This window comes from Cibotium barometz, chromosome 11, assembly GCF_041138505.1.
Source record: "Cibotium barometz isolate CiBa-2024 chromosome 11, ASM4113850v1, whole genome shotgun sequence".
Taxonomy (NCBI): domain Eukaryota; kingdom Viridiplantae; phylum Streptophyta; class Polypodiopsida; order Cyatheales; family Cibotiaceae; genus Cibotium; species Cibotium barometz.
In genome coordinates this window covers 39,997,876-40,020,821 of record NC_141056.1, presented here as the reverse complement: position 1 = coordinate 40,020,821, position 22,946 = coordinate 39,997,876, and the positions used below count along the sequence as shown (strand labels likewise).

At 51.5% G+C, this 22,946-nt stretch overlaps 1 protein-coding gene across 2 annotated transcripts in view; it reads left to right on the top strand.

The window, feature by feature from the left end:
- The first annotated feature begins 958 nt into the window (after window positions 1-958).
- LOC147634166 (mechanosensitive ion channel protein 1, mitochondrial-like) overlaps window positions 959-22,946 on the top strand; it is a 105,289-nt gene continuing 83,301 nt past the window's right edge. Inside the window, exon 1 of one of the 2 annotated variants that reach the window (XM_086805312.1) lies at window positions 959-1,877. In XM_086805312.1, the coding sequence (XP_086661438.1) occupies window positions 1,135-1,877 (743 nt within the window). In that variant the 5' untranslated portion in view covers window positions 959-1,134. The remainder of the gene's footprint in view (window positions 1,878-22,946) is intronic. The other variant, XM_086805314.1, reaches the window with a different exon arrangement.

Below are 22,946 nucleotides of genomic sequence, written 5' to 3'. Positions count from 1 at the left end.
TCCCCAATAATATATTGTCGTTGGTGGCCAATAAAGTTGGTGGACCAAGTGATGTGGCAAAGAGGGATGGGGGATGTAAGTATGGGTGAGGTGCTCCTAGATTGCCTTGTGACACCTCATGAATTTGGTGCTAAGAGTGGGCACCTAATTGCTACAAGTGATAGTGGTATCGCTAATAAGCAGGATACAAACTCTGAATCAACCAGGACGTAGTGGGTTGGGTAGCTAATAAGCATGATAAAGGGCTCTGAATCAATGAGGAGGTAGTGGGTTTGAATCTACCTGGCACTTGTAATTGTAGTACCCTTTTTTGAGAGGCAAACATGGGGGTGGGCTTTGTATATTAAGATTTACTTTAAACGTATATATATGTACTGGTCCATATACTTGGTAAATAAGTTGAATAAGGATGAGATGATACAGATGATTCAGGCCTTACAGATAACTATCACTTAATTCCTATTCTTGGGAGGGAGACCTTCATTCATATTGGGCTAAGCCTAATTGGTTGTTTTATATGCTTTCAGGGAATCACAGGACTGAATCTGAAGACAAAGTCAGTTAAGTTTGGACCAAAGACTAGAAGATGGTATAGGAAAGTGAAGCAATGGATTAAACATTTGTTGCTTTTATTGAAAACCCGATTGGTGCCAGACCTGTGGTCAAAATTTGGTCTAAGAAGGGGGATGTTTTGGAAAAACAGTCACCTAAAGGATGCACCACTGAAGCCATGATTGAAGCGTGCATTCAGCTTGGATATTAGATCTCATGGGAAAAGTCTTCTTTTGTATTGGAGGATTATAGATGGTTGCTTTTTTGATAAATACATATATATCTATTGGTAAAAATAAATAAATAAAAATAAACGTAATGACCAAGCTAAAATAAAGCTAAACGTAGTGACCAAGTTGCATGGCATTGGCACGTGTCGTCATATGTTATATGCTGATTGGAAGACTACTTTCGCGTCTTGGCTATGTCGGGAGCGGCAAATTTTTCCTAACTAGATGCCAGATAGCGACGATTTGCCCGCGGCAGCACGGAGGTTCTAGTCCTCTCCTTACCTCGCGACTCGAGAAGGAGGGATTCTGGTTGCTTTGCGCAGCCAGGCAAGAAGAGCAAGGCGGGTAGCTCATGCGATCTTGGTGGAAGAAGAAAATGGCAGCAATAGGTCGACTGTGTTCCATCTCTCATCACCTCTTGAATGTGCGTGGCGCCGCTCGGGTTCTCGCTTCCTCTGCAGCTTCTTTCTCGTATCTGTCTTCGAAACGCTGCGAAACCATAGACGCCATCGCGAGCTACTCATCATCAACATCATCACCATCATCGTTTGGCCAGAGCCTTGCAAGGACTGTCCTCCTCAGAAGATCTCGTCTTGGCGATGCAGCCAGCCTCTCCTCCAACCCTCTCTCTCTGGGAATGGTTCGCAGCTTCTTCTCTCGCTCACCTGACAAAGCACCAGAGGCAAGCGATGCCCCCATTTCATCGCCGGATACCCCGAAAGAAGACATGCAGGTAGTTTCTAAGGAATTGATAGAGGTAGCCAACAATACGGTCTCCTCGCTGCGAGAGGCAGCCGCAGCATCCATCTCTTGGATCCAGGAGACAACAGACAATGTCCTGCCTGCCTTGAAGGAACGTTTCGATCTTCCAGAGTACACATCAGAGACTGTTACCCAGCTGCTCTACACCACCATTGCGGCAGTGTTAGCTTGGCTTGTCATGCCTAGGGTTTTCCGTATGTTTCACAGATACTTCGAGGATGGCTCCTACCTTATATTGAGGCGCTCTGAAAAGATCCCCTATGAGATGAGCTTCTGGTCTGCCTTGGAGGATCCCGCCAAAATCCTGGTCACTGTGGTAGCATTCTCTCAATTGTAAGTAATGTATATGTTATCTGGTGCCTTTATTTCTTTTAAGGATTTGTTTTGGTGATGTTTTCAACTTAGGAGAAAAGCAAAAATTTAGGATGGAGTAGGGTATTTTTTGTGGCCACCAGTTCCTCATTTGGGGATGAAGGCTGAGCCCATTCTTGGCCGGCACAACAGTTTTCAGCCGTCATGGTCATGGTTTCCTGGAATGCATTTGTAGATTGCAGTTGGTCTATAGTTTCCTGGAATTGGTTTGGAGAAGTCTGAAGGTATATGCCAGCTTGCAGAATGCTCCAGTTTCGAATGTAGAATTGGCATGCTGTTCCGTGCCATGATTGGTTGAAAAATATGGAACCGTGAGCAGGAGGGATGACCAGAAGAATTAAAGCCTGAATATTTTGTTGCCTTATATGGACTCTAGAAGTTTGAAAACTATGGAAACACGAGCAGGAGGGAGGACTGAAAGAATTATATTTTGTTGCCATACTATGTACTATTTGGAATTTCCATCGCTTTAGTAGGGTTCTGTCAGAATATGCAGCGGAAATGATAACCAAACTTGGGTTGACAAGAGCAAGTAGAATGCAGAAAATAGACAGCACAAGAAACACAGAGAGATAGTGTGTAAACTCTTCTCTATACACAAGATCCCGCAAATAACTGAATGATACAATGGTGGGGGGCATGGGGCCTATTTATATGCCCCATGCATGCAGTCGGCCTGCTGTAAAAGCTCTCCACGACTGCATACAGCAGTCGGCCAGCAGTAGAGAAGTCCACGACTGCATACAGCAAGTCGGCCAGCAATAAAATACTCCACGCTTGCTGATGGGCAGTCGGCCAGTCACACGACTGCTGAAAGGAGAGTCGGCCAGCCACTAGGTGCTCCTGCCAACCATTTGGCATCCATCCACACCATGGAAAAAATGGGAAAAATAGGAAAAAATACGGGGAGTGAGGAAAAATGATAAAACACCTTATACAGGGTGGGCACACCCACAATAGAGGCCCTGGTGTATAAATATAGACAGGAGATGACTTCTAACACCCCCTCTCAGCTCCTGGCCTTGAAATCAACCCAAGGGAGCTGGAGTGCTGCCTGAGCGTAGCCTGAGGTAGAGACTTCGTGAAGAGGTCCGCCGCATTGTCCTCCGTCGAACAATAAAGTAGCAAGATGTCACCAGCCAAGATCTTCTCACGTACAAAGTGATACTGTATCTCTATGTGCCTGGTCCGGGCATGGAAGACCGGGTTCTGAGCAATAGCTATACAACTCTGGTTATCGCACTGGATGATTGTGGGCTCGTTCTGTGGAAACCCAATCTCGCCTAGCAGCCTCCGCAGCCACACAACCTCACAAGCAGCACCACAAGCAGTCCGGTACTCTGCCTTTGTCGAAGAAACGGCAATAGTTGGCTGCCTCTTGTTGCTCCAAGAAACTGCTCCTGAGCCGAGGGTAAAACTGTATCCTGAAGTAGATCTCCTCGTGTCTGGATCTCCTCTCCAATCTGAGTCACTCCAACCTTGGAGCCTGACTCCATCCCCTCCTGTGTAAAAGAGTCCTAGATCCTTCGTACTCTGCAGATACCGCAAGATCCGCAATCCTGCGTCCCAATGAGACTTCAATGACGTCTGCATGAAAGAGCTCAACAGCCCCATGGAGAAGCTCAAGTCCAATCTGGTGTTCAGCAACCAGATCAATGAACCAACCAACTTCCGGTACTGCGAGGCATCAACTGGCTCACAAGGATCTGTAACGGTTAACTTTGTGCTCGGGTCCATCGGCGAAGTAATAGGCTTGCAGTTCTCCATCCCAAAGGCCTCAAGCAACTCATGAACATACCGCTGCTGAGAGACGAAAAACCCCCTCTGAGTCTGCCAGATCTCCAATCCCAAAAAGAAGTGGAGTAAGCCTAAGTCGGTCATCTCAAACTCCTTTGACAAGGCAGCCTTCGTCACTCCAATGTGCTCCACATGACCGCTAGTGAGAATGAGATCATCCACATAAAGGATGATAAGCGTGACCATGCCACGTTCGCGAAAGAGATACAGGTTTGGATCTGCAACCGATCTCTGAAATCCAGTCCGAATAAAGAAGGAATCAATCTTCTGATCCCAAGCCCTGGGAGCCTGCTTAAGACCATACAAGGCCTACGTAACCTGTAAACCATCCCTTCAGATCTTGGAACAATAAAGCCTGGAGGCTGCTCAACATACACCTCCTCTTGCAGGTCACCATTAAGGAACGCAGATTTTACATCCATTTGATACACGGGCCACCTCTGAGAAGAAGCAAGGGCTAGAATGGTCTGAATCGTGGACATCCGTGCTGTCGGTGCAAAGGTATCCTCGTAGTCGATGCCTGGCCGCTGAGCATAACCTTTAGCCACAAGTCTGGCTTTGTGTTTATCCACCGACCCATCAGACGCATATTTGGTCTTAAAGACCTATTTGACACCAATGACTGACCGCTTCGACGGCCTCGGTACCAACTCCCAAGTGTTGTTCTTCTCGATGGCATCAAGTTCCACCTGCATGGCTTTCCTCCAAGTATCCTGTGAAAAGGCTTCCTTTACGGAAGTGGGCTCTTTGTCCCGCATAATACGAGACATCAAAGCATAGTTCACCTGAAGAAGCTCTGCTGTATTGCTTTTATCTCGGACTCTGTGTGATCTTCGAGGGCCGTCCTCTGTGGTCCACTCGGAGGGTAGCTCCGTGACACCCGACTCCCGAAGGGTGTCTAACAACCACCTAGGTACTCGAACAGATCGTGGAGCCTCCTGTGTTCGCGAGGGCTCTACTCCAGCTGCGGGCTCAACCTCCTGTGATGACTGAGGTTGATCAACTGGAATGATAGTCTGGGAATCATCATCAGACTCCTCTGGATCTCCAAGAAGTGGCGGCTCCTCGACAGTGGATACTGGAACATGCTCGTCAAAGACCACATCCCGGCTGACAACAATCTTGTTCTTGTTTGGATCATACAATCTGTATCCTTTGAAAAGAGAATTATACCCCACAAATACAAGCTTGCGGGACTTGGAGTCAAGCTTCCCCCTCTGCTTCTTCGGAATATGTACATATGCGTCACTCCCAAAGACACGGAAGTGCGAGACATCAGGTTTCCTGCCAAAGTATGCCTCAAATGGAGTCATATGGGGTACTGAAGTTGTCGGAGATCGGTTGAGGGTATGGACAACCGTTGCCACAGCCTCTCTCCAAAGTGGACGAGGAAGATCACGATGCTCCAGCATGGTCCTCGCCATCTCCACCACAGTCCTGTTCTTGCGTTCGACAACTCCATTCTCCGAAGGCGATCCTGTATTGGCCAGTTCCCTTTTGATGCCATGATCTGCACAAAATCTGAGAAATACAGTCGAGGAGAATTCACCTCCTTTATCAGCCCTGAGAGTCTTGACCTGAAATCCAGACTCTTTCTCCACCATCACGTGCCAATCCTTGAACCGTGCAAAAGCTTGGTCCTTCTGGGAAAGAAAATAGACCCACGTGAATTTGGTACAATCATCAACAAGCAGCATAAAGTAAAGAGATCCTCCCAAAGATGGTGTCTGCTGAGGTCCACACAAGTCAGTGTGAATCAACTCCAATGGTTTCGAAGCCCGTTGGGAAGCCTGCTTCGGAAAGGATTCCCTGTGCTGCTTACCACGCATGCAAGAAGTGCAACGCCCTTGCCTACTACCAACATCTGGCAAGCCAACCACCATCTGGTCTCGGAAAGCTCGCCTCAATGCATCCACATTTAAGTGGCCAAAACGAAAATGCCACAAATCTCCGACCTGAGAACCTGTTAACGAGGAGAGTGCAGAGAGCTTGTAGATACCATTCTCCACACCGCCTTCCCAAACAACCTGGCCAGTCTCACGGTCCCGTAGAGCAACTAAATGCTCCTCAAATTCCACCCGAAAGCCAGTCCTGCATACTTCATGCACTGACAGAAGATGAAAACCCAGAGCAGGGACATAAAGAACACGGGAAGCATGCTTGTCCCCCTTGCCGTCGGGAATAATCTCCATCCGGCCCTCATTATGTATCGGGATAGTGGAGTTGTCGCCAATAAAGATGCGACCTGACTGCCGTTTCAGATCCAGAAAGAAGTCACGGGATGGAGTCATGTGCTTGGAAGCACCACTGTCAAGAATCCATTCCCGGGTATCCTTCGCGGTGAAGCCAACTGCCTCCTCGCTCGAAGATGATGAAGCCTCGGAGTCCATCATCTCTAAGTGCACAAATGCCAGAGTCTTTGCAGCTGAGGCTGAGGAATCAGCACTCTTTCCTGTCCGCTTAGGGCACTTCCTCCAGTAGTGGCCTTTCTCGCCACAATCATTGCAGAATCTTTCGGCCTTCAGCTTCTCTCGTTCTGAGTCAGGCTTCTTCTCAGAAGGCTTCTTCGGGGAAGCCTTCCCTTTGCCCTTGTTATTCCAGCCTTTTGACTGTTGGCCAGTTAAGGCCTCCGAACCGCCGCTATGAGGAGGGTTCGTGAAACGTTCCTCCTGGTCCAAGACCATTGGCACAAGCTCCTCCCAGGTAATGGTGCTGAGCCTGCCACTCGTAATCAACGAGGAATAGAAAGCAGAATACTGAGCAGGCAAGTGGGACAGCAAAGTGATGGCCATGTCTTCAGATGATATCTCTTTCCCAGCTTGTAGGACTTCCTGCTGAAGGGCCTGTAGCTTGTTAATGTGTTCCCGCATCGTCGAGGACTTTGCAGGGTTCATAACCCGCATCTGCACTTCCAAAGAGATCCGTTTCATGGGTGATACCTTGTTATAAAGTGAAGCTAAGTGCTCCCATATGCCTCTCGCCAGCGTCATGTGCTTTACATGATTGATCACTTGTGGTGTGCAGTTGAGGAAAATAAAGGACCGGACCCTGGTGTTGACACGATCCCACGTGTGCCTGTGCCTCTCGGTCCTTCCTCATCGACAGTAACTCCCCTTCCTCTGCTTCCGGCCGTGGAACTCCGATGATGATGAAATCAGCAAGGTCATAATGACTCCAGCACAGACTCCATCATGACCTTCCAGATGCCGTAATTGGACCCGTCCAACTGACGGTCCACTGGGAACGTGGGGAGAGTCGGAATCTTCACGTGCTTCTCAGCCATCTCTAGTAAATCTGCCATCGCGGGGAGAAAACTGAAAGGGTGGGTGGGTGGGAAAAAAAATCTGTAAAACATGCAAGTGGCTGTCCAACACCTTTAGCCCGCCTTTCTCTTGCACCTTCTCTTCCCGAGCAGTCCAAAACAGTCCACCAATCAGCAACCTAACGCTCCCCCTCTTGCTCAGAAAAACTCCCAAGGTCTATCACGAGCCTAGGGCTCTGATACCATGTCAGAATATGCAGCGGAAATGATAACCAAACTTGGGTTGACAAGAGCAAGTAGAATGCAGAAAATAGACAGCACAAGAAACATAGAGAGATAGGTGTGTAAACTCTTCTCTATACACAAGATCCCGCAAATAACTGAATGATACAATGGTGGGGGGCATGGGGCCTATTTATATGCCCCATGCATGCAGTCGGCCTGCTGTAAAAGCTCTCCATGACTGCATACAGCAGTTGGCCAGCAGTAGAGAAGTCCACGACTGCATACAGCAAGTCGGCCAGCAATAAAATACTCCACGCTTGTTGATGGGCAGTCGGCCAGGCACACGACTGCTGAAAGGACAGTCAGCCAGCCACTAGGTGCTCCTGCAAACCATCTGGCATCCATCCACACCATGGAAAAAATGGGAAAAATAGGGAAAAATACGGGGAGTGAGGAAAAATGATAAAACACTTTATACAGGGCGGGCACACCCACAACAGAGGCCCTGGTGTATAAATATAGACAGGAGATGACTTCTAACAGGTTCTTGACAAAGGAGGAATCCCATTGCTTTAGTAGGGTTCTTGACAAAGGAGGATTCTCATTGCTTTAGTAGGGTCCTTGATGACAAACATGTATATGCTGTCCATGACATGCTTAGGTGTTTCCAATACTCCTTGTGAAATTACAAACAGGTGAACTCATGGCATTCCAAACTTGGTAGGAAAAGGGCCAATGAAGGGAGTTACAATGATTTGAGGTGATGACGGAAATGTAGCTGCAAGATGGGCTATAAAATTATCAAAGAGCTGTCCGATAGAGCGCGTGGCACAGATGTCATGTGCACACACATGTACATGCTAATCTCAGGGCTAATCCTAGAGGCAACATGATAAAGACTCACCAGAAACACAGATTTTGGAGCATTGTTTGCTGTTTTGGCAAGGAGAGTTGACCAATAGAGGACATGGGGCTGTCGGCCAGTACACAGAAGAGTACACAGAAGAGCAGGATCGAGTCGGCTGCAGCATATGTTCATTAATGTCCAAGAGCTGGCCGACTGTTGGTCGGCCAGTTCACATGGTCACTTCAAGGCCTATAAATAGGCATAATTGCTCATCGTTTTTTATCATTCAACTCCTTTGAGTTGGGTGTCAGAACTAGAGGTTAGTTTAGGTATTTTACTACCTTTTCAAGGCAACCCATGGTTGCAAGGATTTATGTACCTTTTTTACCATATGAAATACTGAATTTCCAGCTATCTCTCTCTCTCTCTCTCTCTCTCTCTCTCTCTCTCTCTCTACTCTTCCTTCTGTTTGCGTTTTTGCATCAACATGTTCTAGATGGTGTTTAGGGCTGAAAGAAGACTCTCATAGCTTCCGCATGTAACATTGGTATCAGAGCATCATGCTTAGCAAGGCTAAACACTGATTCAATCCCATATGAAGGTGTACAGGTCCAAGGCACAGTAAAGTGCACCCAAGGCAAGGAACACAAGACAAGGAATAACTCCCAGGAGGTTGGTTGGTAGTGTTCCACGAAGCCCAAAGGGGATGGTAGTCCTGTGAGCCAGGAAAGGTAGATATTGGCTTGTGTTCTCTTGCGTAGCCAACCTGTAAGTGCCCGAGAAATTCCCTCTTCGCTAGCTCTACCTGCTCACGAGCTCTCTTCCTTCAGGACGGCTGCACCAACAAAGCCCTGGCTACCTTCTCTGTACGCCTGCAGCAGCAGCTACCCGCTATCTCCACAAGGCTCTCCTCTGTCTGCTCTGCACAGCCACCCGAGAGGTCTTCCACAACCAGGCGGCCACCCTCTACGCAGCTCTTCGCCAGGCGTCCTCCAGCACCGTAGGCTACGCCTCTGCAAGGCCAATCCTACCTTCTACTCGGCGACCTTCTCCCACCGTTATCTCCTAGGGCTAAGGATCAGCAGGATATTGATGCCTTGATGAATGAGCTTGAAGAGCTCCGTGCTTTGCAAAAAGATCCTGATGTACAGAGGGTCATAGAATCAAAATCTCATGTGAAGGTTGATGTGGTCACTTTTGATGCAATTGCCCAATAGATGGGAATTGACAAACTTCGAGAGTTGGCGGCTGCTTATCTAAAAAGCCGTGGTGAAGTTGTTTCCGATGATGAGGGCAAGTGGGTCTTCACACGGCAGCCTCACAGGCTATCTCGTGAAGGGAATTCCGATGATGTCGTGAGAGGGCATGCAGGCTGCACTAGTGATGTAAGAGGACTGCAGATGTAAGAGGGCATGCGGCTTGAGCAAGTGATGTAAGTGGTCATGCAGCCCGAGAAAGTGTTTTGAGGGGGCTTGCAGCCCATGCAATAGATTTGAGGGGGCATGCAGCCCGAGGAGATGATGTACATCAACATGCAGCTCGTGGGAATGATGAGGGGTGATTTTCAGCCCATTTGAGAGATGCAGAAGATCTTCATGCATTGTCGATGGTATCTCCCACCTTCTAGGTATGCTCGTGCTCCTAAAGTTCCATCCAGAGTGGAGGGTGTTACGCCTCAAATCAGCCCTAGATCTGGGCATCGTTGCCAACGTAGGCATAACGAGGAGGATGATGTATTAGAGCGTCAGGATGCCCGTCATGGCAAGAAGGCCAAAGATTTCAAATCAGGGGACAAGGACATTAAATTTGAGAGCTATAATGGAAAGTTGGATACTACCAAGGCACTTGCTTTCATAAGGCAGTTTGAAATAGCCTTTTGCACTGAGGAATTTACTGAGAAATCTATGCTCAGGCATGTGGGTATGCATCTTAAAGAGATTGCAAGTGATTGGTGGATGGCAAAGCTTTTGGATAGGACAACTACCCGTACATGGAGTGCTTTCAAAGAGCAATTTTATGATTAGTTCCGTCCTCCTCACTTTGAGAAGGATGTATGAAAGGAATGGGATTGGCTAACATAGGATGAAGGCGAATCTGTTTCTTCTTATGTTTCAAAGTTTTGGCGGATTCTTCTCAAGGTCACACCTTTCATGACGATTAGTGAGGACGAGAAGAAAAGAAAGTTTGAGTCAGGGTTGCAACGAATCATTAAAAAGAGCCTTGCAGTGTACCCCCACAACACTTTACAGGAGCTCATACACTCAGTAACTATTTTTGAGGAGTTGCATGGCAAGGGAACATCAAAAAGACAAGAATTCAGCTCATACAAGGGAAAATTCAAAGCTGGAAATGAGCAGAAAAAGGGTGGACAGCCACCTAAGTCTATGTCTCATGAGTCCAAGGATGCAAAAGGGGGCTCAGAAAAGAAGCCAGGGGATAAAAAGGATGATCCTAAGCTGTCCAGACAGTATATCTTTGATTGCATGAGAGAGGGGAAGTGTTTCTCATGTGGGAGCAAATATCACATGAAAGCTCAATGCCCCCATAATCTCAAAAAGAATAATGTGCAGGATGCCAAACCAAGTGTGAATGTTATACCCAATGTTCTAACACTGCACATGAACCAAAGAGCAGGATTTTATGCAAAACTTGGGGCAAGTTAAAGGACCAAACAGCTTTATTCTTTTTTGATATTGCCTCAACAGATAACTTCATATCCATGCAGATGGCTGTTGCTCTTGGGTTAAAGCCTAAGGAATTGGGCATGGACTTTCATGCAGATGCTGCCTTTGAGGGCAAGAAAGTTAAGGTCACTCCCATCATTGGGACTTTGCATACAGATTCAGGGATATTTGGATCATGAAGACTTCCTCGTGGCACCACTTACAGGATATGATGTGTTACTTGAGATGCCTTGGCATTACCATTTGGATCCCAAGATTTTGCACAAAGAAAAGAAAGTTATGTTTACTCAAAGGGGTAGGGAAGTTTGTATTGATGCGGGTACTACTGGGAGTACCATACCCGTTGTAAGCTATATATCTATTTCAAAGGCAATAAAGAAATCAGCTTGTTCTTACTTGGTCTTTGTACGTGATAATGTTGAGCATGATGCTGTAGCTCTCGTAGATCAAGATAAGATTGATTTCTTAAGTGAATATGTTGATTGTTTTGCCAATTCACTTCCAGGATAGTTACCTCCAGAGAGACCAGAGGATCATTGTGTTGAGATAATCCCTGGGAGCTCTCCTCCTAATTGACCTCCTTATAGGGTGAGTGCTGCCCAACAGGAGAAAATCATGACTCAAGTAAATGATTTACGTGAGAAGGGGTTGATAAGGCCAAGTTCTTCACCTTATTGTTCTCCAGTTTTACTTGTGCAGAAAAAGGATGGGACATACAAGATGTGTGTTGATTATAGGGCCCTTAACAAGATTACTATCAAGAACAGGTTTTCGATTCCCCGAATCGATGATATTCTTGATAAACTTGAGGGAGCTGCTTGTTCAGTCGTATTGATCTTAAGAGTGGTTACCATCAAATTCGAGTGGTACCTCAAGATGTGCACAAAACGGCTTTCCGAACATCATTTGGATTATATGAGTATTTGGTTGTGCCATTTGGACTTACGAATGCTCCCGCATTTTCAATAGAATGATGGACACAATTTTTAGACCTCACCGCAAGTTCACAGGAACTTTCTTTGATGATATTATCATTTTCTCAAAGAGTGAGGTTGAACATAAAGAGCATCTTGCCATTGTTTTTGGAGAGCTAAGGAAACATAAGATTTTCATCAATGGAAAGAAAGTGAATACTTCTTGTCAGAAATTCACTATTTAGGACATATTGTTTTTTTTTTTTTCCCGGAAAAACGATCCTTCTATTAGTTAATGAGAAAACGCCATAAGGCTACAAAGCTCACCTCGCAAGGAGGGATAAAAAAACACAGTGAACACCTGAGCTCCACCCCCGTGGCTGGCCGCTCTCTGGGGGGGGGGGGGGGGGGGGGGGGGGGGGGGGGGGCTACCTAGTAGTACATGTGGGAGGTGAGAAAAGCCAAACTGGAGGCCTATAGTGCCAAGTGACATCCTCGCCCCTCGCGGTGAGGAAAGGGCCAGGCTGCCAAGTGCGGAGGAAAGCCTTGCGGCGCCCTCTCATGCGATCCGAGTCGCCCTGGAGTTTCCTCCCAGTGTCCTCTCAAGGTGTGAATGATGTCCACCCAGAGGGCCTGTATGACCTCCGCCGGTGGAGTCGCCTGGCGGTCAATGGCCTCCCTGCATCGGGCTCTCCATATGTGCCAAGCCGTCATGCTGCTGATCATCTCCCATCTGTGCCCGACCCCCTCCTGAGGGGCTGCCGAAGAGAAGTCTGGCGTCGGAACCACCGCCATCGCCCTGTCAGAGACCTGGATGGTCGCACTGCCAGGGACGTCCTCATATCCAAGGGCCGGGCCGCTGTCCGTGGCCCAAGCCACCGCACCCCACGTCACCAGCATCTCACCTGGTGAGCCTGCAAAAACCATCCTGAGAGCGCGCTGCCAGACGTGCTGTGCCTGTGGGCAATCCCATAAGCAGTGCCGCTGCGACTCCTGTGCATGGCCGCACCGAGGGCAGGACGCTGGGTGTCTGCCAAAAGCTAGCCAAGCCCCCACAGCCAGTCCTCTATGCGCTGTGAGCCAGAGAAAAAGCGTCACCTTCCGGGGCCGGAAGCTGGCCCAAAGGCGCTGCCAGAAGTCCCTAAGAAAGGCAGGGGAGAGCCCCTGTCGCCGCCAATGCTCGGCCGCCGCCGGGGTGCTCGCTATCCTGTGCCTCTGAATCCGCCGCCCCAGCCTCGCTGTGTACTGAAAAAAGGGGATGCCTGGGCTGGTAGGGGCCGAGTAGGGATCTCGCCAAAACCACTCACCTGGATCCCACTGAAGGCGAATAAGAGGCCTGCTATCCCAAGCCCATAATCTCCAAGAACAGTCCTCCCCTATCGAGGCCGGTGAGGGGTCTACATACCACTGCTCTGATGAAAGCCGACCACCCGCACCCTCTGAAGAATACAACCCTGGAGCCCATCCAAATCTAGTCGTGTCCTCTGAAGCTGGCCACCCTCTCCCACCTCGAAAGTGAGTGGGGCGACTCTCTCCGCTGTGCCGCAGACCGCTAGAAGGATCTCATGCCGAGTAAAGACACCCATCCACTGTGGAGGTGGAGGGTCTTGTACTGGGGTCCGCCACTCCCGGGGGATGGCCGCCTCAATGTCCTGTCTCATCAACTCTCTGCCCCTCATCCCACTGAGTCTCCTCTCCTGAGCCTCTAGAGGCAGCTGCTGAAAACATATCCAGTCGTCTAGGGACTGGGCTGGGCCGGAGCTCAACGGGCTCCACGACACGTGAGACCGCGATCCAACCATATGGCCACTGGGAAGTCCAATCAAGGGGTTCCAGATCAATGGTTGCCTCAGGCGCTCCTCATCGGTGCCCGGGGGAGTCTGGAAGAGTGACGGCCTCAGATGCGCCCAGGCCCTCAGAAGGCTAGCTGCAAAACGCTCCTCGAAGCCAAGGCCCACTCCTTTGGATCGCTGCTCTGTAAAGATCCACCTGATGCTGGGGGTCCGGGGGCCGCTAAGAGAAAGAGTGCGACTGAGCATCCTGGAAACAAGAAACTCCTTCCACGGCTCAGCGCCTGGCAGGAGGCCACGAACTACCAACTTGCCAAGCAAAGCTCGGCTTTGGCAAATAGGATCAACAATGCCCAGGCCGCCTCTCTCCCTCGGCTGAGTGATCACAGCCCATGCCACCTTGGCCCTGGCGGGCCGCCCGTCGCCACCGGACCAAAGAAAGTTCCTGATGAGCCTCTGCACCTGGCCAATGCACGCCCGAGAGAAGGCCCAACAAGAAGTGATGTACCACATGGTAGCAAGCAGAACCTGGTTGGCCACAACTACTCGGCCAGCCAGAGATAAACGAGCGGTACTCCAATACAGAAGCTTCTTCCGAATGCTCAGAAGAAGGGGGGCTATCTGCTGCTCCGGAGATATGTCAATGCCCACATAGCATCCCAAATAACGCACTGTAGTGCCGGGGGGCAGCCACTGAAAACCATCAACTGGCCTCCAAGTCAGGGGGGGGGCATAGAACTGACCCACAACCCACACGACTTGTGCCAGTTGATCAAGGCGCCCGAAGCTCTGCAAAACCTGTCCATGGCTGAGGCGAAGCGGCGGAGGTTCTCCTCACCTCCCTGAAGATAGACAGCAGTGTCATCCGCAAACTCCGAGTCTAGGAGCTCCTCCGAGGTGCGGATGGGAAGCTGGAGGCCCCGCAAACCTGTATCTTGTGCCGTCAAAAAAGTGCTCATGGCCTCCGCCACAAAAAGAAAAAGAAAGGGCGCCAAGGGGCACCCCTGCCGCACCGAGCGCGAGAGCTGGAACCTCTCTCCGCGCACGCCCTGTATCAGCACCTGGCTATGAGCCGATGTGTAGAGTGCAGAGACCCCACGGATCCACTGAGGGGGGAAGCCCATCCTCTCCATAGTGCCTTCCAAGAAGGCCCAGTCCACCCGATCATATGCCTTCTCGAAGTCGAGAAGGAGCACTGCCAGATCCTCCCGCCGAAATCTAGCCAAAGCCGTAGCCTCCCAGAAAGAGAAAATGTTATCCAGAATGCTCCTATCCTGGATGAAGCCTGTCTGCGTGGAGTGGATGATGTCCGGAAGGTGAGGCTGAAGCCGCCTGCTGATCGCCTTAGCTAGGACCTTGTAGGCCGTGCCTAGCAAGGTGATCGGTCTCCACTGTCTAATCTCCAGTCTGTCTCCTCCCTCTTTGGGGATCAAGTGAATCAACCCCTCTGCCATGCTGTCCGGCATGACTCCCGACTCCATAATCTCCTGGAATGCCAATCTGAAGCCCCTATGTAAGAGGCCCCAGTACCTCTGGAAGAAAGCCACTGAGAGACTGTCCTCTCCTGGGCATTTGCCCCGAGGTAATGCCTGAAGAGCCTCCTCCAGTTCCGTATCCGAGAAGGGGGAGAGAAGGGAGTGCTGCAAATGGGCCGGCACAACCGGTCTCGTGAAGCTCCAGACTGCCTCCCGAGCCTCTCTCACCCTGTCATCTGCTGGCTCAGCAGATAGAAGATCCCTATAAAAATCTGTGGCTATCGCCCGAACCCTGGGGGGATCCACCACAACCTGGCCATCAGCCTGTCGAAGACGCCTGAGACCCTCTCGTCTGAAGCGAGGCCCTGTCGCCTCAAAGAAATCTTGAGTCACTCTGTCTCCAGCCTGTGTCCAAAAAGAAGCCCGAGCATGGAATCGGAACTCCACCCTCCTCTCCTCGATGGATCTGATCTCAGTGCGAGCTGACTCCATCTGCTCTGAGATCCAAGGGCTCGTAGGATCCCTCTCCTGGAGTCTCTGGAGGGACGCTAGACTCCTCCGTAGGCTCCTCTCCTGCTCTCTGAAGGCCTCTAGACGGTCCAAGGCAGCCTGTCTAAGCATCCGACTGATCTCCTGCAAGCCACTGGCAAGATCGCTGGCTGCCGATCCTCTCCTGAACTGCAGCTCCTGCCAGACCTGCTCAACTCTGATCGCAATCTCGGGCTCCTCTATGAGACAATCTGGAATCCGGGCGCTCTGGCCCTGCTCTCCTCTCGTAGGGTCCTCGATCTGGAGAAGCACTGGAAAGTGGTCTGAAAACGAGGAGCCTGCAAGTATGCCCACAGTGCCACCTCTATCACAAGCCCACTCATCAATGTAAAACCTGTCGATGCGGGAAAGATTTAACTCCTGTGGCCCGTCTATCCGAGCGCGAGAAAGATAGACTCCCCTGCAACCTGCCAAACTCCGGGAGAGTCCACGGATCCTGGCCTCTCACCTGCAGCACTAGTTCCTCCCAGGCAGCGAGCTCCGGCCCATGAATGGTCTCCTGGCTGCCCCCCATCCTATCCTCTGCATCCTCCAGCATGTTGCAATCCCCTCCTAGGCACCAGTGGTCTGCCAAGGGGAGGGACTGCCTAATGGTGCTCCAGAACTCGGCTCTCCCGGTCGCCCCATTAGGGGCGTAGAAGTTGAGGAAGCCAATGCGGTCTTCCCCAACCCGAAGGATGATCCACTGCGCTCAACCCTGGACCAGAGTGCCAGAGTCCACAACCTCAGATAGAAGCTGCTCGCTGACTGAGATGCATACTCCACCCTGGTTCCCCTGGGAGCCATATGCCGGTGACCAAAAAGTGTGACTCCTGCCTGGCAAGATCTTCCCGCAGGTGCGGGTACGCCCGGCAGAAAGGTGGTGCTCCTGGATGAAAAGGATATCTATGGGTCCTCCAACGAGAGCCCTCTGGATCTCCTGGCGAAGTCTGCCCCTACCAATGTAGCAGCGATGTCCACCGAGACCCTGGATGTTCCATGAGAGGATCCTCATGGATGAGCTATGGCAAGTGAAGCAGCCGCCACTGGCTCACCCATGTCAGCCGGCCCGGATGATCTGCCCTCCACTCTGTGAGTCTTGGGCGCCGGCTTGGAGGGAGAATAGTCACTGTCTGTCCGGGTGCGGAGTCTCTCCAAAAAGAGGGTGACCTGTCTCTGTGTCCAGCCCCACTCCGCCTTCGCCCTGTCCAGGGCATAGGCGTGAGACCAATCCTCTGCATATATGTATCTAAAGGTAGGCTGCACCCTCGGGGCGGCATGGAGGAGAATCAGTAGCACCGCCTCAACTGAGGTGTGGACCGGATCCGCCCGCCAATCTCCTATACCAAACAAGCTCATGCGGGCTGAGTGTAATCGGGTCTGCAATAGGTCCGTGAGCCCCAAGTCACTGAAGTGGTGAGAAAACTCCAGTATCTGACCACGCAAAACTTCCTCTACAGAGTTGCAATCCCATGCTGTGTCTGGGGCAACACTGAGAGGAAAGGAGAAGGCCACCATGTTGCTCACCACTGAAGGAGAACGAGAGGGATGGCACACCACGCAAACTCGCAAGGGCGCGACCAGTGTCTCGAACGGGCCAGCATCCAGCTGGAGGCACCTGAAGAAACCGTAATCCACTGGTAGCCCCATCACTCGCGGGGGCCCCCCAGGGGAGGCTGGAGAGAACTCTGTGGCGGGCGAAGCTAGGATCGCCATCTCCACCGGCCCGGAGTGGCGGTGGAATAGCCGCTGGACTGAACTCTGGCCTACCCAGTTGCGCTGCCCCGGGGCAGTGGGTGGTCTGGCGAAGTATCCTGGAGAGGCCGAGGGAGGGATGGGGGCTCGCGGCGAGGAGGGGGGAGAGCGAGGAGAGGATGGAGAGGCATCTGCCAGAGGATAGGTGTCAGGGGGGGCCGCCGGGGGAGGCGAGAGGGGCGGGGCTGGGGGGGGGTGGAAGAAGTGCTCTCCGGGTGAGGGGAAGGGGAGCCGGGGGTCGCAGAGTGCGGCCCGGGATCCTCAGGAATCTGCTCCAAGGAGGGGGCGGGGCCCCCCGCGGGGGGGGGGGGGGGGGGGGGGGGCGGGAGCGGGGTCTCCACGTGGGAGGCTCCACCAGCGGCCTCAACGGGCACAGAGTCTGAATCCTCGTCCATCGGGGTGGGACCTGCTGACCGCCTATCCCTGACTGGAGCATAAGTGCGGGTAGGCGCCTGTACGCCAGCCTGTCCGCCAGCCTGTGCTGCCTGCTGGCGTCTGCGACGGTCCCTGCGGGCCGGGCGTTTCCGCCGGCGAACCTCCTGCCATCCGCCAGCCTCCTGGGTCTGCGCGGCATCCTCCGCCGGGGCCTGCTCGTCAGATGATGGCGCCTGCTGTGGCGAGCCAGGGATGTCCGGTCTCTGAGGTGGATGGCCACCCCTCGGGTCTCCTGCAGGGGGTCCAGAGGCGGCATAGCGTGAAGGATGAACCCCCTTGCGGGGACAGGCGCGTGCGAGATGGCCCATCTCCCGACATGTGTAACACTGGCCGGGGAGGCTCGAATACTCCACGCGCTGTATCAGATGTCCTCCAGAAAGACAAGGGAGGAGGATCGTCTTCGGGAGGGACTCCGGTGACGGAACCACAACACGAATGGCCGGGAGTCCTGCTGCCCGAGCAATCACTAAAGCCGCTGTCTGAGGCGTCTCCACCACCTGCCCGAACGCCTTGCCAATGGATGACAAGAGGGGCAAGTACTCCCTACGGAGTCCAGGAAAGCAGATAGTGACGGGGAAACCTGTCGCGCCTGCTAGCGGGTCAGAAGCGGGGTCGAAACCATGAGTCCATCGCTCCAGGAACGCCCGGGATGAGCGGAGGGCAATGGGGCTCCGAGCCAGCACCATCTGAGCTGCCTGGGGGGACTCGAAATCCACCTGATAGTAGCCACGTCCCAAAAAATCTACGCTGACGATCTTGGCGGGCACGCCAACAAGGCTGCCTTGCAGAAGGTCGCGAAGCTCTCTCCGCATCGGACGGCTACCCACTATCTTGCAGACCAAGGAGGAGGCCTCAAGAGCGGATACTGTGGAAACAAACAACTGAAGATCTTCAGCTGTGAACTCCAGACGGAGACCGGAATCGGCAGGGGTAGTCGGAGCGGCTTCCATGGAGTCCTCCAGAGGGAAAAGGCCAGAAACCGGGGTCACCAACAGGAGGGACACAGCCCTGCGAGGAAAAAGAGGAGGCGGAGGGCTACAGGATAGCGGGGGCGGGGCGGGGGGGGGGGGGGGGGGGGGGAGGGGGGAGCTGAGGCAGGGGGGAGCTAGCGGTGGGGGGAGGGGCGAGACGGAAGGGGAGGAGAGGGAGAAGGCGGAGGGGAAGAGACGCGCAGCGGAGGAGAAGGCGGAGGGGGGAGAGGTGGCGGGGGAGAGAAGAGAGGCGGAGGAGAAGGAGGCGAGGGGGGTAGAGAGGCGGGGGAAGAGATGTCGGGGGAAGGAAGCAAGCGGGGGGGGGGGGGGGGGGGGATGGCGGGGGAGGCAGCGTGGAAAGAGGCGGAGGAGGAGAAGGCAGGGGGAAAGAAGGCGGGGGAGGAAACGAGGAAGGAGGCGGGGGAGCGATGGCGGGGGAGGATGCGAGGCAGAAGGCGGGGGAGAGATGGCGAGGAAGGGCGCAGTGAAGGAGGCGGGGGAGAGGACGGAGGAGAAAGCGGGGGACTGGCGGGGGGAGAGGGGGGCGCGATGGCGAGAAGCAGCCGGGGGGGGGGGGGGGGGGGGGGGGGGGGGGGGGGGAGGCGGAGCTCGCAGGCGAAGTCGTCAGTCACCTTCGACGTGGTGGTGTCGTCTTGAGACTGGACATATTGTTTCCAAGGATGGAGTACGCATGGATCCCGCAAAGATTCAAGCAATCAAGGATTGGCCGGAACTGCAGAATGTGCATCAAGGTAGGAGCTTTATTGGTTTATGCTCATACTATCGTCGATTCATTCGACACTTTGCTTTCTTAGCTTCATCGTTACATGATCTAACGAAGAAGAAAGTAGCATTCCATTGGTTGGAACCCGAAAAGATAGCTTTTTCAGAAGTTAAAGGATGCCATCATATCAGGGCCAATTCTTATTATTCCAGATTTGCATAGGCCTTTTGTGGTCGAGTGCAGTGCATGTGGAGATTTGCATAGGCCTTTTGTGGTCGAGTGCAGTGCATGTGGAGATTGCTTGGGGGCCGTACAGAACCTGGTGGTTGCAAGCCGTAAAGCGCAGGTGGAGGCTGCCCGTACAGCGCTGGTGACAGTAGGTACAGTGGTACGACTGCTGCAGGTTCAGGCGACTAGGTGTAGACCTGTACGGCGCAGGGGCTGCAGGCGAGTACCTGTACGGACAGGTGCAGGCGACAAGGATAACTCTGTCCAGCTGGTACAGTCGGGTACAATGCAGACCCGTACAGCTGGTACAGGTGGAGGCGCATCATACAGGCCGCAGTTGCAGGCGTAGAAACTGTACGGACAGGTACAGTCAGGTATTGCAAACCTGTACGGACAGGTACAGGCGGGTGTAGTACTGTTCAGTCTTGAACAGTTGCAGGCGGTGCATCTTCAGCTGCAGGCGGTGCTTTATCAAAGTATAGTTGGTGCATCAGTCAGGCGGCTGCAGAGAGAAAAGTACAGACAGTCTATTGCAAGTACAGATTGGAACGATCAGTCTCTCTGGTGCAGAAACACGCATAAAAATTGGTAAGCTCTGAACATATCAATCTTTCTTTCTTTCCACTAGCTTATGTCTGCTGCTGCAGAGTTGTGTCATTTGGCCCCTTGTGAGAGGAGGGGTATGGCAGTTTGAAGGGTGGAAACAGAGATTGGACAGTGGATGTATATTTGAACTGAGTTGAGATCATGTTCATGGAACAGCGAGATGTGTGCTCAAGGCTGCCCTGCTGAATTGTCTTGGTTGATTAGAGGGAAGCACAGTGTGTTGCTTTTGTGGGACACAAATCTGTGTGTGAACCCCCTGTGCTAAGAGGTCTTGAGGGCTGCCAGATTGGACATGCAGGTTTACTTTCCTGAACTGGCTTTGTTGTACTCAGTTATACATTTCATTGAATTTGAATAAAGAAATACCGAAAGGGGCGCCAAGCTTTGGGGCCAACAGGTGTTGATTTCCTTTCAGTTCTGGAGCATTCTAGCTCCTGATAATTTTGTTATTTATTTGGACTACAATTGGAAGGGTGACTGCTAGTCTACCGCACTTTGGTTTCTACCAGAGGCCGGTTTCAATGTATCTGAGCAGAAGTCAAATTGGGAAAAGTATTTGCCATTGGTTAAATTTGCATACAATAACACAGTGCATTCTCCAACTAATAAGGCTCCATTTGAGATAGTCTATGGCAAGGTGGTGCTTCCACCTATCTTACGAACAAAAGATGAAATCTTTTGAGCAGATGAGTATGTCCGTGATTTGGATACTGCGTTTGCACCGGTTCGAACAGCCATAGAAAGATCTCAAGCTAAGCAGGAAAAAAGCAGCTGACAAACACAGGCGAGAGGTGGTTTTCAAGAAAGGTGATTGGGTATTACTAAAGTTTGAGAAAGCACGTCTTCGGAAGCGGCCAGGTAAGGAAGTCCGGTCTCCTAAGCTTTCAAACAAGTATTATGGGCCATTCCAAATTTTGCAGAAAATAAATGAAGTGGCATATAGATTGGTATTGCCCGATCACTGGAAAATTCACAATGCCTTTCATGTCAGTTTGTTAAGGCCTTATGTGGGACCACCTCCTATGGAACCAGTTTTGGAAGATCCACTTGAAGTGGATGAACTTGAGGAGGTATTGCAACCTGAGCAAATAGTTTTTCATAAAGAGCTCAAGCAGGCAGGTGGCAGTGCGCAGGTATCTTGTGAAGTTTAAAAACTATTCGGCTATGGATGCAAAATGGATGGACGAGGATTATTTTGCGGATTATCCGGAACTTCTGAAGGCCTACTTGGAAGCTTTTTAGTTGCGGGTCAACTGCTTAGAAGCTGGGGGAATGTCACAAAATTCCTTACAGCTTCTATTTTTCTACTGCTCATGTGTGGCATGTGGAGCTTGACATGACATACTTGTATGGCTGGTGTAGCCTGACATGGTGTGTCTGTGTGGCATATGGAGCCTGACATGACAGTACATGTATGGCTGGTGTAGCTTGACATGATAGTACATGTGTGGCTTGTGGGGCCTGACATGGTGTACATGTATGGCCATGGAGCCTGACATGATGAAAGTCTCTGGGACTAGCTATCCTGAAGATCTTATGTATTTATGTTTTCGGAAGGTTTCGGAAGGGTCATGAGCCTTGGACATTTTATCGGATACAACTGAGCAGATAGGTGTTTCTTCCAATATAATTACACTCATGTGTGTGCATGACTTTGATTTTATCTTTGGATGACTTGTCTTGTTTGCTTGGACAATGCCTAAGATTTCTGCCTGTGTTGTCCATGGGGCCGGGGACGCCTGGGCACCCTGTGGACATGTATGTGCACACCTGTTTGGGACTGACAGGTGGTCTACATGTGTTTTGCAGGTGGTAAGTATTCCCAAAAACTCAATTTACAGCTTTATGAGTTCACATGTTAATAATTATGGGTGCAGGTTCACACTCACAAGTGACCGGACAACTTATAAGTGAGTACACATTGAGCAGGACTTATTTAATACACGTTGATGGCACGGAAGCGGTAAAGCTGTCTACGCCCTTATAGGGTGCCACACTTCCACACACGCATATAAACACACCAGAACACCAGACCAAAGAGCATGAACAAGACTTGTATTTCAGATCTGGCTGTCACAACTTGTATCCAAACAAACAATGAAACAAAAAAACTCTCTGGCATCACCAAACACCAACCACAGCTAATCAAGAGAATTTACAACTCTGGCCTGAGTCTCCAGAAGAGGATAATTCTCCAGAGAAACCACTCTCTCTCCCCACCAGTACACTGCCACACATACTTCAAAGGTGGCTTTTACCTTCGACCTGTCTCTGTCAGCAGCTGCACCAGCTGTCTCGTAGGCGACTCTCACTTGCCATCCTTTGCACCCAGATGCCGTCACAAGTCACCAAGCGGCTTCTTTCCGAATGACCAAGGCGCTCCCGGCTGCACTTAGCCACTCTGTGCAAGGCGGCCAGCTACCACAAGGCTCTATGCTTTTATCACCAGCCAGGCCTTCTCACATCGTTGGCGGCCACCTCTCCTTTTCCAAAGCGCCTGTCTGCACAAGCACCCGCCCATGCACGCCTCTGCCTCAGCTCAGCTCTTCTCGGATCTGCTGCTCTTGACAAAGCGATCCTTTATATTCCTTGGCGGCTACCACACCTGTCAACAGTCTTTTTTTTGCTGCAACGCCAGAGTGACCTTCACGCAAGGTGGCTAGCTTCACTTGCCTGCACACTGCAGAATCCTCATCACCAGGCGACTCTTTACCTCTCTCGCCTCTCTTCAGCAAGGATACCCGCCAGGTTTTGAAGAAGCCTCTCCACAGTATTCACAAAGCGGCCCT